The sequence below is a fragment of the Chelonoidis abingdonii genome, chromosome 8, assembly GCF_003597395.2.
Source record: "Chelonoidis abingdonii isolate Lonesome George chromosome 8, CheloAbing_2.0, whole genome shotgun sequence".
Lineage (NCBI taxonomy): Eukaryota > Metazoa > Chordata > Testudines > Testudinidae > Chelonoidis > Chelonoidis abingdonii.
Window position 1 is genome coordinate 15,548,464 of NC_133776.1, and position 15,370 is coordinate 15,563,833.

The 15,370-nt window shown below is 40.2% G+C and overlaps 1 protein-coding gene across 1 annotated transcript; it reads left to right on the forward strand.

The window, feature by feature from the left end:
* The first annotated feature begins 214 nt into the window (after positions 1–214).
* TNFSF10 (TNF superfamily member 10) lies at positions 215–12,275 on the forward strand. Its single transcript, XM_032783666.2, has 5 exons — positions 215–429; positions 4,563–4,715; positions 7,339–7,384; positions 8,196–8,288; positions 9,369–12,275. Exons 1-5 carry the CDS (start codon positions 304–306, stop codon positions 9,818–9,820), a joined length of 870 nt encoding a protein of 289 aa, XP_032639557.1. The 5' UTR covers positions 215–303; the 3' UTR covers positions 9,821–12,275.
* Positions 12,276–15,370: the final 3,095 nt, after the last annotated feature.

Below are 15,370 nucleotides of genomic sequence, written 5' to 3' on the forward strand. Positions count from 1 at the left end.
AAAAAGCAGACCTCAAGGACACACTGGTTTTGCAAACACGAAAGCTGGATTTTTGTGGCTGCACTATTTTCATGTGCAGACTTCAGGATTATTGTTGTTGTGCCTTCTACCCTCCCGCCCATCCCCATTTCCTGGAGATCAGCCAGCAGGGAAATCCTCTAAGGGGGTGGATGAGAGACAAAGTCTGCAGCCCTGCTCAGCCACGAACAGCTCCACCTCAAACAAAGCAAACAATAACAACCTCCCTTGTTGCCTCGCTCGCTCTCCCAGTCTGTGTATCTTCTCTTTGTGGGCGCACCAACCATGAGGCTGCCTACGGCTGGCCCCAGCACTGGCCAGACCTGTGGGCTTGTGCTGATCTCCGCTGTGCTGCTGCAATCCATTTGCGTGGCGGTTACTTTCCTTTACTTCACTAATGAGCTGAAACAGGTAAGTACCACGGCGATGATCTAGGTTGCTGGATTCAGCACTGCTCAATCTGCAGGCTGGTTTGGCCAGCCTACAGGCAGTTCTTCATTCTCTGTTTCACTCTCTCTCACTGCAAATTTAGCCAAGAAAAATCAACGCATCGTGTGTGCCCTTGTCCTGCTCAAAGGAAGGTTGTATGGATTCCTGCACGAGTGATCCTGTTCCCACTGTATTTGCAGGGAGCAGGATTGGGCCCTAGCTGAACTGTAGTTTGGCAGTGTTTATTGTAGCAGGAAAGCCTTAGAGATGCAGCGCTTTTGCTTTCATTGTAGGAGAAGTAGGTTAGGCTGGGTTTGTTTGTTTTTCTGGTTGGCTGGGTTTGTTTGCTCTTTATGCAGAACACGAAGGTCACGAAAAGAGAAGTTTTAAAAACTCACCTTAGACTTTTATTTCCCCCCCCCCCAAAACAGAAATGCGCTTTTCATTAATATTCCAAAGTTGCTGTTTTTTTTCACTCCAATTTGTGCCTTGTCAGCAGTGCTGGAACATTAGTAGCGCTCGGGGCTAGAAGGAGAGTCAGCTTTCTCACCCGAATAGTCAGTCACACGCTTAAAAAGAAACCGAACAACACTACTTTGCTTTCAGACAGTGACTCATCCCGATAGAATTTCAGGCAGACACAAGCTGATCATTGCCCCCCACGCAGAGAGTTGGAGAATGTCTGGGTAGTGGGCTGTGCCTTCCGCACTCCGCAACCACAGGTTCATATACTGGAAGCATCAGCTCAGCCATTTATCTTTTCTTAAGTACGTGATTGAAGTTCCATGCAACGTTTGGCTGGTTGACTTTTGCACAAGACTTTAAAAACCATGGTCCTATATGGATATTCATGACCCCATGGCAGTTCTGTAGGGATAGTGGGTTTATCTAGGTGTCCATCCACGTCTCCTATCCTGCCATCCCTACTATAGTGTGCTGTCTATCTGGGTGCTCTCCCTAGCTCCAGAGGTGGCTGAACACAAGGAGCATTCTAGGTGTATCATTTCTGTAGGGGTTTGAGATCCTTGCATTTGAAAGGTGCTGTATAAATATAAAATACTATTGCAACCCTTGAATTTACCACCTCTACAATTTAGTAGTACTCTACTTGCAGCTTCTTTTGAGATAGCTAAATCAGATGGTTTGGGAAATTCTTATCAGATGATTCGCACCACTCTACAATCAATACCAGACTTGAGTGTATAAAACTGGGGACCTGTCTGCTGAGTTTGTTGCTCTGATAGCTTGGTATCTGGTGAAATTAGGGATCTACAGAAACATTACATTTATCTTAAGAAAATAGGTTACACTGTACTGGCGATGAGAGAGAAATGTAGACAAAGTTGTTCCAACCCTCATCTACTTGGTTCAAAGTTCTTTGTTACCAAACTTTTGAAAATGAGCAATTTTCCACAGCACCTTCTCCTAATTGTTTTTCCTCCAACTATGTATGGTTTGAACTTTTGAAAGAGTACTCTACTATCCTGAATAAACCACGTCCAACAATTCTTACCTCAGATATAGCTCATATTATTGCAGGAGAATAACTAACTCTTTTGTGGTGTGAAGGCTGACTCCAGTCCTTTGAAGGGAATTTCTGTTGGGCTGAAAATAGCCTAGGTACAGTATCTGCATAATAATATTATATGGTGTCTCTATTACACATGTCCTTTTTGTTCTCCTGCACACAGATGTAAGGTATTGATATATTATTACTGTAAATACAGTTTGTTACCTTAATTGTACCTGTGGGTTATGGTTAGTGATATTTATCAGTGAGCCTGGTCCCTCTTTTCCCTTCTTTTTGCTGTTTCATAGTATCTGTATTTCGAGACTTCTGTCAAATAATAATCACTGTTCAGGTGTCAGATCCTTTCAGCAGGCAGTACAAATTAAAAATCTTATTTAATGCTAGGTAATTTTTCTCAGTCTACATGGATAGTCATCTGATTAGCTAAATGTAACCATCTGTTGATCATAAGATGGATAAAGCTTTTTGAACAGCCTAGTTTGGCTTATGGGAGGGGAGTGCTGAAAAGCAGTTACTCAGCCCGGTAGAGTTAATTACACATCCAGGACATAGGAGAGTGAAGAAAACAGACTTCTTTTACTTCAAAAGCATAATCCAAATGTTGCCCTTAGATAATGGGTGAAGTTGTAGAAATACTTCACTAATAATACTCCACTTAACACTTCTGTGGCACCTTCCCTCCATGGATCTCAAAGTGCTGTACAAATATCATTTAATTAAGACTCATAATGCCTTGCACCTCCACTTCCTTAACCTCTAAAATGGGGATAATACTTCCCTGCCATACTCACGTTTGCAGAGTGAATTAAACACTGTAAATGCAAGATACTGTAGCAACACCAGGTACTAGTACAGTAAAGTTATCTCAGGGGCGAGGTGTGTGACAAGTAAGCAAAAAGCAGAAATGGCAGTACTGTTTGCTTCCAGATTGAAGAGAAAAGTTTTGAAGCGCCCTGGTTTCCTGGTCACTAGATCTGGTAGGAGAGTGGTCTGGTAAGGGCTGGTCTACACACAGTTATATTGGTTTAAAAACCAACCCCTTCTCATGGATGCAGTTACTCTAGTATAAAGGTGCTTAGCTTATTTCCACCAATTTAAGTAAAGTTCCGAAAGTAAGAAGCCTTATATTAAAAACACTACCCTATTCTGTAGTAATGATCCAAAAGCCTGTAGGGCTACTCCTGTCAGTCAGAGCATTTTGCAGTCAATGATTATAGAATAGGGTAGTATTTTTAAACATAAGAGAATTCTCTGTAGATGCTACTGCACAAAGGTCAAGAGCTTAAGGTTAAGTGAGGTAAGATTTTCAGGGTCAGATGGCTGAATTCTCTCCATCTTGCTACAGTGGGTAATCTATAGCTTGCCTCCTTTGTTTTCAAGCAGACAGGAAAGGATGGGAATGGTGGGGGGAGGGGTGGAGAACAGTTCCCCCTGTTCTCTGGTGCTGAATGTTCCAAGCTTGAAGGATAGTTTAAACTGTGACATGTTAAGTAAATTAACTTCCAGAGGCAGCGGATTAACAAACAAACAAACAAAAAAACCTTTAAGATAGGAATGGTTCAATTTAAACTATTAAATCAAGAAGCAGCAGCCAGTCTGAATGCTTTGTATGTTCACTAGTTTCTTTCCTTTCCAAACTTTACTGGCATACAGGTCTTAATAGGGGTTGTGGATGATGATAAACCATTGAACTCAATGGGATCATGAGATCTCTCTAGGCTGCTTAGGTTACTGTGTTCTTACATTAAGCAACAAGTGTCAGCTTCAGTTTTGATAATGGGTTATCCCCTGCAGAAACAGCAGAGCTTGAGGAAGGGTTTCATTGTTCGCTATATTCTTTACTATTTGAAACTATTTAAACTATTATTTTTAAACTATAAGTGGGAAAGTTATTCCTGACCACAGTGAAGACACTGGGACTTTTGCCATTGACTTCAGTGGGGTCCTGATTTCACTCTCTCTCTCTAAACATCAGAAGAAGGAATTCTCTCTTTAGATAGGTGAATGATGTAGAGATGGGCCCAACTCACAAGAGCGAGATGTGGAATCAGATCTGAATGCCAGCTTCCTCAAAATTCATAGGGAAGAGTTTTGAATGTGGTCTTCTGGCCCCCTTCCATTATAGAAAATGCCCCAAGCTGCAAGGTTTGAATCTAGGGTGGAATTTGCCCAAAGTGCAGACATGGGGAGTGGGTTAGTGGCTGATGTTCAGACTCATCCTCAGTCCTCAGTGTAGGAACTAAATTCTAACAATGTCAGAGCTGATAAAATAATTCTCAGCATTAGTGACGTAGATATTGCAAGTGCATAAACTTATTCAGCTGAGTCCTGGATGTCCAGTTATGACCATATTGAGATAAAAATGTAAGTGTATTCTTGCATATTAGGTATCTGGTTGTAACTAAATAAGCATGTAAAGTCAGGATTAACTCTCCTTTATAAAATAAATAAAAATAAATAAACTTGCTGTAGCATATTGGTGTTATTTAGAACAGAAAAGGTTTTCCTAAACATAAGAGTTGTAGAAATGCATCATATATCTGCACAGTAAGTGAATTAACTAGCTTATTGCCTTCTACCACAGCTCCAGGACACATATTCCAAGAGCGGCATTGCTTGTCTCACTGGGGAAGATCTGGGAACTTTCATAAAACATGTGGATCTAAATGAGAATGAAGAACGAGAGAGTGACCCCTGCTGGCAAGTGAAGTGGCAACTAGGAAAGTTAATTAAAAAGGTACTTTGGAACTTTCACACAAACTAAACAATGGAGCTTGGTTATAACAATCCAGATGGTTCCGAGAGTTAAGCTCCAACTAGTGAAATAAAATGCAAATCCCAAATTGTTTCCCTGCATTATAGTGGTCAAATCACAATTCCAAATATAAAGGAATTCTGTCTGCAGTTCTGTCTGAGAACAAAACTTGTCATTTCACTATAAGAGTTTCACTGTATTTAGGAGACAGAAAATACAGGTGACCAGTTATTACTAAGTTCATCCCAAAGAGGGGTTCATCCACTACTGTTTGTCTAGCATGCCCACTATTTAGAATATCTGTCTATCCTTCTCCTTATTTGTGACAGAGCATGGAGATGTAGGGCCTGATTTTTCACTCACACTAGCAAATCAGGAGTGATTCCACTCAAGCCACAGGAAATGTAAGAGGTGTGAGATCAAAATCTTGCCCACAGTCCCTGTTATCATAAAGAAAACCACTTTTCACCTCCTGCCTCACAACTGTACAAAGAACAGGTATGTCATGAAGCATTGACAGTTTTATAACAATCTAAACTGGAAATCTCACTCCCCCATTCCCCACACAGCTTTACCCTTCAAGGTCAGGTATTGTGTGTCAGCCTTTCAAAACACACACACATACACACTAATAAATTATATAGGCTTATCATTGATACTTTACTCTCACTTTTATCGCAAATGTAATTTTGAAGAAATTTTACTTTGAATAAGGGGTTGCCAAATTGAAAAGGATGAGAAACACTGATCTAGTAAATTAATAGTGATTTAGTTAGCATACAGTGATGCACCAAAGGTCTGTTTTAAATAAAATATTGGCCCAAACTGAAGTCCACAGAGTTACTCCAAATTTAACTGGTATAATTGAGGGCAGAATTTGGTTCACTATATTAACTTAGTAGGTTTCTACAATGGGAAAATTCATAAATGTAAAATCCATAAATGCAGTGTAGTCCTGCAATTATACAACATAGTTGGAGAAAGGCCCTTCACCCTGTCTGCACTACAACTTCTAACACTGCTACCACCGGAAAGACACTTAGGTATGGCTACACTTGAAACTTCAAAGTGCTGCCTTGGCAGCACTTTGAAGTGCGAGTCTGGTCGCAGCGCCAGCGCTGGGGGAGAGCTCTCCCAGCGCTGCATGTACTGCACATCCTGATGGGGTTTAGCTTGCAGTGCTGGGAGCTGTGCTCCCAGCGCTGTGGCACTGTTTACACTGGCGCTTTACAGCGCTGTATCTTGCAGCGCTCAGGGGAGTGTTTTTTCACACCCCTGAGCGAGAAAGTTGCAGCGCTGTAAAGCGCCAGTGTAGCCAAGGCCAAAGGATTCAGAATTTCCTAGAGAAGCAATTGCTGCATATGCATATAGTAGCTGTTTCCCAAATCCATATAAACACTCTGCTAGAAAGAAAGCTGTTCAGTCAATGAAATGCAGATTAAGGTATCCCAGAGCCATTACATTCTGTAATCTCAGTGTTCTTTAGATAATGGCAGTGTCTCTTACATTTCCATGGAGATGACAATGTTTTTGTTGTTCTCATGGAGCTATTAGGATTGAGGAGCCATCATTGCTTAATGGAAACTATTCCAGTATTTTCAAAATACCCTTCCCATGACACTGGAACCATGAGTTACAGTGGAGATATAGTAATGGCTTCAAGTGACAGAATGTTTTTGCTTAATAAAGAACTAACATCAAAATTACATGAAAATAAGGTGGGATCTGATTAAAACCTCAAGAAAGCCAGGACATTTATGAGTGAGAACTTTTCACATGAATCTTAGTTCAAGATGTTGAATGTAAGTTTTGTGATAGACTGCCTGAGAACAGGGTATGAGATTTACTACAGTAAATAAGGGTAAGTCTACCCTGCCCACATTACAGCGCAGCTGCAGCAGCGCTGTGACATGGGCAGCCTAGTCACGCTGTATCACCGGGGGAGAGCTCTCCTGGCAAGGGGTGGTAGCTTTATCACCGGGAGCTACAAAGCACTGTGTATACTGGCGCTTTTCAGTGCTAAAACTTTTGTCACTCAGGAGGGCATTTTTTCACACCCCTGAAAGACTAAAGTTTTAGCACTGAAAGTGGCAGTGTAGACAAAGATTAAGCTAGATAAATTCCTGCCATTATTTATATATCAATAGTTTTGCCACTGTGAAAATTGCTGGATCTAATTCTCCTCTGTTGTACCAGAGTTAATCTGGAGTAACTCCAGTGAATTATTCCACAATCAAATTTCTCCAGACCTACACTGGAGTAATTGCAAACAGAATCTGATGCCCTGAACACTATATTTCCTCTTATTGAGGGCCAGATTTTCCAAAGAACTTTAACACTCAGTTGAATGAGCTCCCTTGCAGTTTGGCCCCAGATATTTAAAATCATTGCAAAACAGTTTGTTGTGAGAAATGAATGATACAGTTTCCTTTTGATGTCCACTTTTATTTACAAATAGGAATAAAATTTGTTTGATGTTTGATGCTGGAGTTTGTTCAGTTATGTTGCGTATAAGAGTGTGTGGAATAGTTGTGTTTCTGGCATCTTTGTCACTGCTCTACTGATTTCCTAGAAAGAAAACAGTTTTCTTTACATGTGTTTGCAGATGATATCAAGAAACTATGAGGAAAACATTTCATCTGCCGTGAAAGGTATTTTTAATGTAACACATTTATTTAGCACATAAAAAAGAAACTGCGATGGTAGCAGATGTGCAGTGGTTCCATACATGTTTTCCAGTTGTAGAGAATAGTTCCTAATTTCTTACTCAGTTGTACAGTTCTTCTGCAGCAAAGCATGGAAGATGAGTAACAGTTAGTATTAGTTGGTATTCTTTTAAGAGACATATCAAGCAGTCAGGAAATGTGGTCAAGTTATTAGAGCATGGAACTAGGATTCAGGAAAAGTGCCTGGATTCTGTTCTTGTCTCTGATTCAGTGATTTTATGCAATTCATTTAACCTCTCCGTGCTTCAGAGAACAAATAGTACTTTGTTGTTGTGCAGCTACATTAATTAAGGATTGGGCACAGCTCTCCTCTGAAACTGATACACCCCTGGAGGACTATCAGGAAGCATTCTGGCAGAGGAAATTTTGCTTGAGCAAAGACCACAGAATTTGGCCTTAAAAGATATTTACCCTTTCCATGAGCACATATTTATTTTTAGTACAGGGTGTTTGGGCACTGGTTTTGGGGGTGAGGGGAACATATAGAAGGCTTAAAAAGGCATTTCAAAGAGAGTATGGGAAGTTCTGAGAAATTTTGACCATATCAACCATTACACTTCAATCTCTCATTGATTTGGTCAAATAAAATATATTGACAAACACATAACTCCTCAAATACTGCCAATTTAGTAATTAGACAGTCACATATTTCCATGGAGATGACATGTTTCTAATTTGAGATTTAAAATGGTTATTTCTCATCTTCATGTAACTGAAATGTCTCTAACTCTTCCAGGAACTGAAGAACAGGTATCTCAGAACCATGGTCACAGAATAGCAGCTCACTTAACTGGAAGCCGCAATAAGAAGAGCTCTCTATCCACATCAAGTAAGATATTTTGCTATATTGATAAAGGAAGAAAATGGATACAAAATAGGGAAAGGTCACTGAATATGTGTGCTTTGCGATTTTCCAGAAATGAATATTAACTGTTGATTATTCTAGGGCACACTTTTTGATTGTTTCTCATGGACTTAATGCAATTTTTTGGCCAGAAAACAGGGAAAGTTTTAAAAAAATCAAAGATTTTCTAGTTTTGGTCAAAATAATTCTTCAGCTCACTCTAATAGTAGTATCAACCCCACTCAACTTGGGTATCTATGGTGCACCTTCCTTCTATGTCTTTAGGTTTTTTTCTTAATAAAAATTCCCTCTTCATAACTCTGCCTATCCCCTCTGCAGTGTCTTTTTGGAGAAAGATATGTGTCTGAGGGCCTAGAAGCTAAGGTGATAGGCACATAAAAAAAAATAGAACAGACTTGAAATTCACACCAGATTTATTGAAAGACTTGCTAAAGTTCTCAAATCTTCTGGGGGAACCCAGGGGTGAGTTAGGATTCTCACATTGTTTTGCCCAGTAGCCACGTGGCAACTTGGATTAATTTTCATTCTGTATTTCAGGCAGCAGTGGGGAAGGATTCAAAGATCAAAACTAAAATGATCCCCCACAAAGTGATGTGCTGAATTGCTACTTAATGGAATTTGAAATCTATGGGCTGGTCTACGCTACCACAGTAAATCAATCTAACTTAAGCAACTTCAGTTATGTGAATAATGTAACTGAAGTTGTCGTTGTTAGATCCACTTACCACGGTGGCTACACTGTGCTGTGTCGACAGGAGAGCGTCTCCCGTTGACTTCCCTTATGCTTCTTGGGGCAGTGGAGTACTCAAATGCTCTCCCATTGCATCAATTGCAGCAGTGCCAATCTACCAGCAAATGAAGACACACCCTTTACGACTTATTGGGCCCAATCCTGGACCATCTGAAGCCAATGGATGCAGGATCTGGCCTATTGCTCTTATTTAGTTTTTGAAAAACAGTCTTATCAGCTAAGAGACAGTAGACTTTGTTGCACACAGCATTATTTAGCTGTATACTCTTCTCTGTTTTTTTCCCCTCAAATAGATTCCTCATCCAGAAGAGGTGTTGGGCAGAAAATAAATACCTGGGAACCCTCAAGGAAAGACCATTCCTTCCTCTATAATGTGGAGTTGAAAAATGGGGAGTTAATCATACCCAGAACAGGGTTTTATTACATCTACTCTCAAACTTACTTTCGATTCAGCGAACCTGAGAACGAGGATTCAGAATCAGATCCGTTAGCACTAAGCAGAAACCCTAAGCAAATGGTCCAGTATGTTTACAAACTGACAACATATCCAGAGCCTATCCTGCTCATGAAAAGTGCAAGAACTAGCTGCTGGTCTAAAAAGGCAGAATATGGACTTTACTCCATATATCAAGGTGGAGTATTTCAGCTAAAAAGGGATGATAAGATTTTTGTCTCGGTCAGTAACGAGGACATGGTTGACATGGACAAAGAAGCAAGTTTTTTTGGAGCCTTTTTGATCAGCTAAACGACTAACAGAAGACCAGACTCCCAAAGGAATCATTTTTTAAATTCTATAATCTAAGGTGGCAGAGGAGGGAGGAAGTCACTGTGATAATACAGTGACTTTGAAGCAATAGTGGGAATGCAAGAATCCCCACTGTCAATTCATCCTGTAAAAGGTTTGATTGCTCTGAGAAATGATCCAACGGAAGAGCAGCAGGTGGCTACAGCTGCATATGACTGTGCCTTGTATAACAGCACAGCAGATCCCCAAACATGCCAGTGTTCTAGGACTTGCCAGGATTTTAACGTGTCAAAGGTGAATGATTTTGGCTAGGATCAGATCAAGTGCAGGCAGGCACTGTCTGAGGTTCCCCATACCAGTCTACCAAAGCCTCTCAAAACCTCATTTGTGGCAATCCCTCTGCAGGAAAGGTGGATTTGCACAGGGACTAGATGGAGACTATAGACTTGCACAGGGGATTAGATTGAGGTTGGAAAATGGATTTTATCATGAACGACACTTTGGACCCTATCCTGCTGACTCTTTCTCCTGTGAGTACTCTTTACATGAGCAGAAGTCCTTCTGATGTCAGTTGGACTGCTCTCTTGAGTAATAAGGTTTGCAGGATCAGTCCCTATGTTTGAATCTTAGATTTCCTAAAATGAAAGGCTAACAAACAATTAAACTACAGTAGCATTTAAGCAAATACTTAACTTTGACATGTGAGTACTCCATTTGAAATCAATGGGATACTCACGTGCTTAAAGTTAAATATGTGCTTAAGTGCTGCATGGGATCACAGCCTGGTTATTTTTGTCTTCATTAGGGTATTGTATAGATGATGGAATGAAGTGGCACAGCAGAGCCATTGAAATCCATAAGTCAAATTATGAGTTCCCAGTACATTTCAATAATCTCATATCTGCATTGTTGACTAATATTGTATTGCAGAGATTTTACCACACTTAGAGCATGTTCAAATATGGAATCACTCTATACTTAGTGAAAATGAGTATTTGATCCAGAACCCAAGTGTTTTCCTTTAAATATTGCATTCAGAGGACTACATTATTTGTCTCACATCAAGCATGACATGATGTGGTTCTTTCATGTTGATTGGGATGATGCCATGGAACATGATATGATGCAGAATAATTAGCTTGGATTTGAAGGAGAACATTCTTACTCCTGGAGAGGATACATGACTATCTCTGCTTCAGCATGGGCTGATTTTAACTTAATACTGTTTAGATTTTTGTTTTATTTGCAGGGCTGTGTGGGAACTACAAAGCATTTCTTTTTCTACCTGAACTGAATATTAGATTTGTCTGCTGTAAGATTAGAATTGTTTTTTAAAAGTTTAAGTTTTGTTAAGAATAGGCAATATAGCCGGATCTTCAGGTAGCACCACTCCAGTCACTTTAGTGGAGCTACTCTCATTTACACCAACTACAGATCTAGCCCAAGTTCAGTGGAAAAAACATATATTTCTGAAAGAAAGAGGGAGTGAAAGGCAAGTGGGGCAAGGACGTCGTATGGACCAAATTATCTGCAGATGTAAATCAACGTAAATAGAATTAAGCTAGTAGAGAATTTGGCCCTATATTTTTGATATAATAAGGTTGCCTCAGGAGTCATAAAATGATGAAAGTCAGCAAATGGCCTTACTTACTTTGTCCATGGCCTACAGGAAAAACAGGTATACCATTCACCCTACTATCTTTTTATGGCCAACTGGAAATGAATTTGCATCAGTTGCCTCACTTGCCTTGTCTATATAAATCAGAAAAGTAGGCACACCAGTCATTCTATTTACTTTACCTATGAACATCAAGAAAAGAATTTACAGCAATCACTTTGCTTTGACTGGTTAGAAGAAAGAAGCATATGCAAGTTGATATTCAAAACCATTGTTCCAGTCTGTGTTTGCTGTTTCTTCCTGGAGGAAAATATGGTAATTTCGATGGTAACCAATTCTGTGAATTGCTCCACCGCTTACTGGAGATGCTTGTTTTGCAGTGCAGTCATGTCTCATATACATTATATATTTTTCTCAACTAGTCTTTTGAAGCATTTTCTCAGAATTCTCCAACTACACACCACAGAGTTTTTAGCTTTATTTTGTGGCTTCCTAATTTGGATACAGTATGAATTTGCACTAGTTTCACACTGGTCCCCACTGACTTTGATTGAACTGCTCCTGATTTACACTGGTATAGATACTTCAGGTCTTTCTAGCTAAGCGAGGACCAGATTTTTTGCCCTTACTCATATTACATAATACTTTAGGTCCCAATGCTGTAATGGGAGTACTCTTAGTGCACAAAGTTAAGCCTGAGTGTAGGTGTTTGCAGGATTGAGGCCTCACTTTGCAAGTTGTTCCATTGGTTTTCAATGGAATTGTTTGTGGAGTAAGGGCTTGACCCTGCTCCCATTCAGATCGGAGCAAAAACCTTAATGGGGCAGGACCAACCCTTTAGGTATTATTCAATGAGAGGAAGGCCAGCACAATCTGATCCAATCTGATTAGGAAATATACTGTTTATTTTTCACAAAACTGACTAATTTTCAAACTAGTCAGTTTAGCTTAATACATTTTCAAAAGAGAATAATTTGCAGAGAACTTTTATCCAGATTTTCTTCCCAATTCTAATTTTTGAATCAGCTAGCACAGTGTTCTTACTTAACACAGGAGTACTACAAGACTGCATTAAACAGCTCCCTCCGGTCCTTCAAAGTCTTATAGATGTGCTTTACTTTACAAACTGAGTAATCCCATAGACTTCATTTCCTGGATCAGGCTTGTATTATTTAAATCCTCAGCAACATACTCAACTACAGCATATAAATAAAATAATGGATTTTTTTTTTTAAAGTCCAGTTATTTTAGGTGCTTATTTTTTTTAAAAAAAATTCTTAACAGAGAAAATTTCAGATATATTAATTGCAGCCTAAAAGTGGAAACCATACATATAATTAAGAAAAAGTCTATATGACAAAGATCTCAGGGAGACACAGATGGAAAAGGATTTGGAGAAGCCGTAGGCGCTGTGCACAAATTCATAGCTGACAGTAACTTAAGACAGATTCTACTATCTACTACACACAGATGTTTTTCATCATTTTGTCTCTGCAACTTGATATATAATAATAGGCCCAATTTTATTTAGGAAGTGCTCCCAGGCATTTCCAACCTTTTTGCTCTCCATATGTACACATTTTTATGTCACTCCATTCTGGGAGAATATATGTAGCACAACAGGGGGCAGACTGAATAATCATATTTTATTTTCCAGTAATCCAAAGACACGCTTAGCCTGGTGAAAAACTAACAAGCATTATCTGACAAGGACTCATTTGAAGACAAATAGAGGTATCTACCATTTCCGTTTGCGGATTCATTCTCTCATTCCCCAAGCCTCGTTACCCTCTTGACTTTCAACAGTAAATGTAGCAAATAGTTCTTTGTGTTCAGTGTGCGTGTGCAGCTGCAAGAACACTAACTTTTCTATAAAAATTTGTAATTTTTGTACATACTTTTTATATAAAATGTTTTTAGTAAATACTTATTTTGTCTTTTAATTATTATGCTTGGTCTTTTAAGGGTGCCGTAACAACATCTCACTTACTCTGATATCTTGACAGTGAGATGTGTATGGGCCTGATCCAATTCTCAGTGAAGTCAGAGAGTGAGTTTCTCTGTTGACTTCAGTGCAAGGCCCATAATGCATGTAATGTTGCAGCATTATAACATGAGGAAGTTGCTTCCTGATCCCAGCTGGTAACCGGTTTCTCCTCTGAAGCACTGGATTGAAGAAAATTGAAAATCCTTGTATACCCAGAGACTGTTCAATATTGAGAGCCTTTCTGGAGTGTCTCATCACCTTCCTGAAATAGGCCCATAATTTTAGCCATAGTTATTGTAAACAGAGAATCTCTTCTTAGTCATATAAACATTCAACCCTTTCTATTACCAAACTGCAGCATGGGACCCACTGAACTCATAGGACGGATTGTCCCTGGTCCTTGCACAGCATGTTGAGAGGGAGAAGGCAGACAGGAGCTCTTCAAAAGGGCAATGACAATTGTAACCCCAAATTAAGGGGGAGCACAGAGGACTGCTCCGCCCATGAGCAGACATTTCCCTAAATGGTGTGGAGGAGACTGGGCTACTTCCCTCCTACCCCCATGACGTAGAATAGTGCACTTGGGGAACAAAATGTGCATTTGTACTCTGCACTGGGAAGTCTGAGTAAGGATGGTACCTCCTGGAGATGCCATCCCACAACAGAGTTTTCCCCTAGGCAGGTAAAGTCCACACCAGCCCTACCAGGGCAGTGCCTACATAGTACAACATATTTTTATTGCACTGTGTCCTAGAGACCTCAGCCCTATATGCCCGGCACTGTACAAACAACAAAGAGCTGGCCCTGCCCCAATAAGTTTACCATCTAAGTAAATTCACCACAATGTTTGTTTTATTGCTGTTCGAATAAAGGACACACCTCAAACAGTGGTAATAAGCAAGGTCACAATCCTGCAAGTTGATTCATGTGCCTGGAGCTCAGCACCCATGCAGTCCCCCATTAAAGCAAAAAGCAGAAATCTGGCAGAGTGGCTCATCTTGTAGCATTGGTGCCCAAGATGGTAATGACACCCACAAAACATGCCTCCAAAATATTTTATGTGTGTTGCCTTTTATTTAAGGGTTCCTTCTTCTTGGTATTGTTATGGGAAAGGATACATAGGATCAGCTAATTGACTCACTGTATACTTCACTTGACCTTCGCCATATTAAATTACATTATTTATATTGCTGTAGCATCCAGAAGTCCCAAACAGGCCCCACTGTGCTAGGAGCTGTACAAATATATAAAAAAGCATAGTCCCCACCCAGAAGTTTTAAAGCTCATGCATGCTTTTAGATTTAAACCAATCTCTAAATATTAAGGATGAAGAGGAGACCTAATGCGAGGAGCAGATTATTTCACATTGCTTTAAGGTGAGATTTTTGCATCTTCCTCTAAAACATTGGATATCTGCCACTCTCAGAGAGAGGATACTGTACTGGTGGGGCCATGGTTCTAATCCATTATGGCAATTCCTATACTCCAGAAGAGCATACAGATGAAGAGATTACTGTCTAATTTGTCCTAGTCTCTCAAATCTGTAACACAGAAGCCTCTAATCATTTTCATTGCCCTTCTTCAGAACTTTTCTGCTTCTCTTTTGTTGCTCTGAAGATGAAATCACCAAAATTGAATGCCATATTCAGGGTTCAAAATGTACCATTAGTTTACATAGAAGCACTGTAAATTGTTTTGTTCACTCTCCTGATTAACACAGTCTAATACCTCCGTTGATTACGGCTGCACAGTGAACGCAACTGTCTAAACCAGTGGTTCTTAACAATGGGCAGAGGCCAGGTGGCAGGGCAGCAGTAGCCCAGACTCTGACCCTGGAGGCTTACTGCCCGCCCCGGACCTCTGACCGCACAGGTCCAGTCAGGACCCCTGGAGCCCAGCCTCATGGATCCGACTGGCTGCCTGACACCGAACCCTGCTGTCCTGG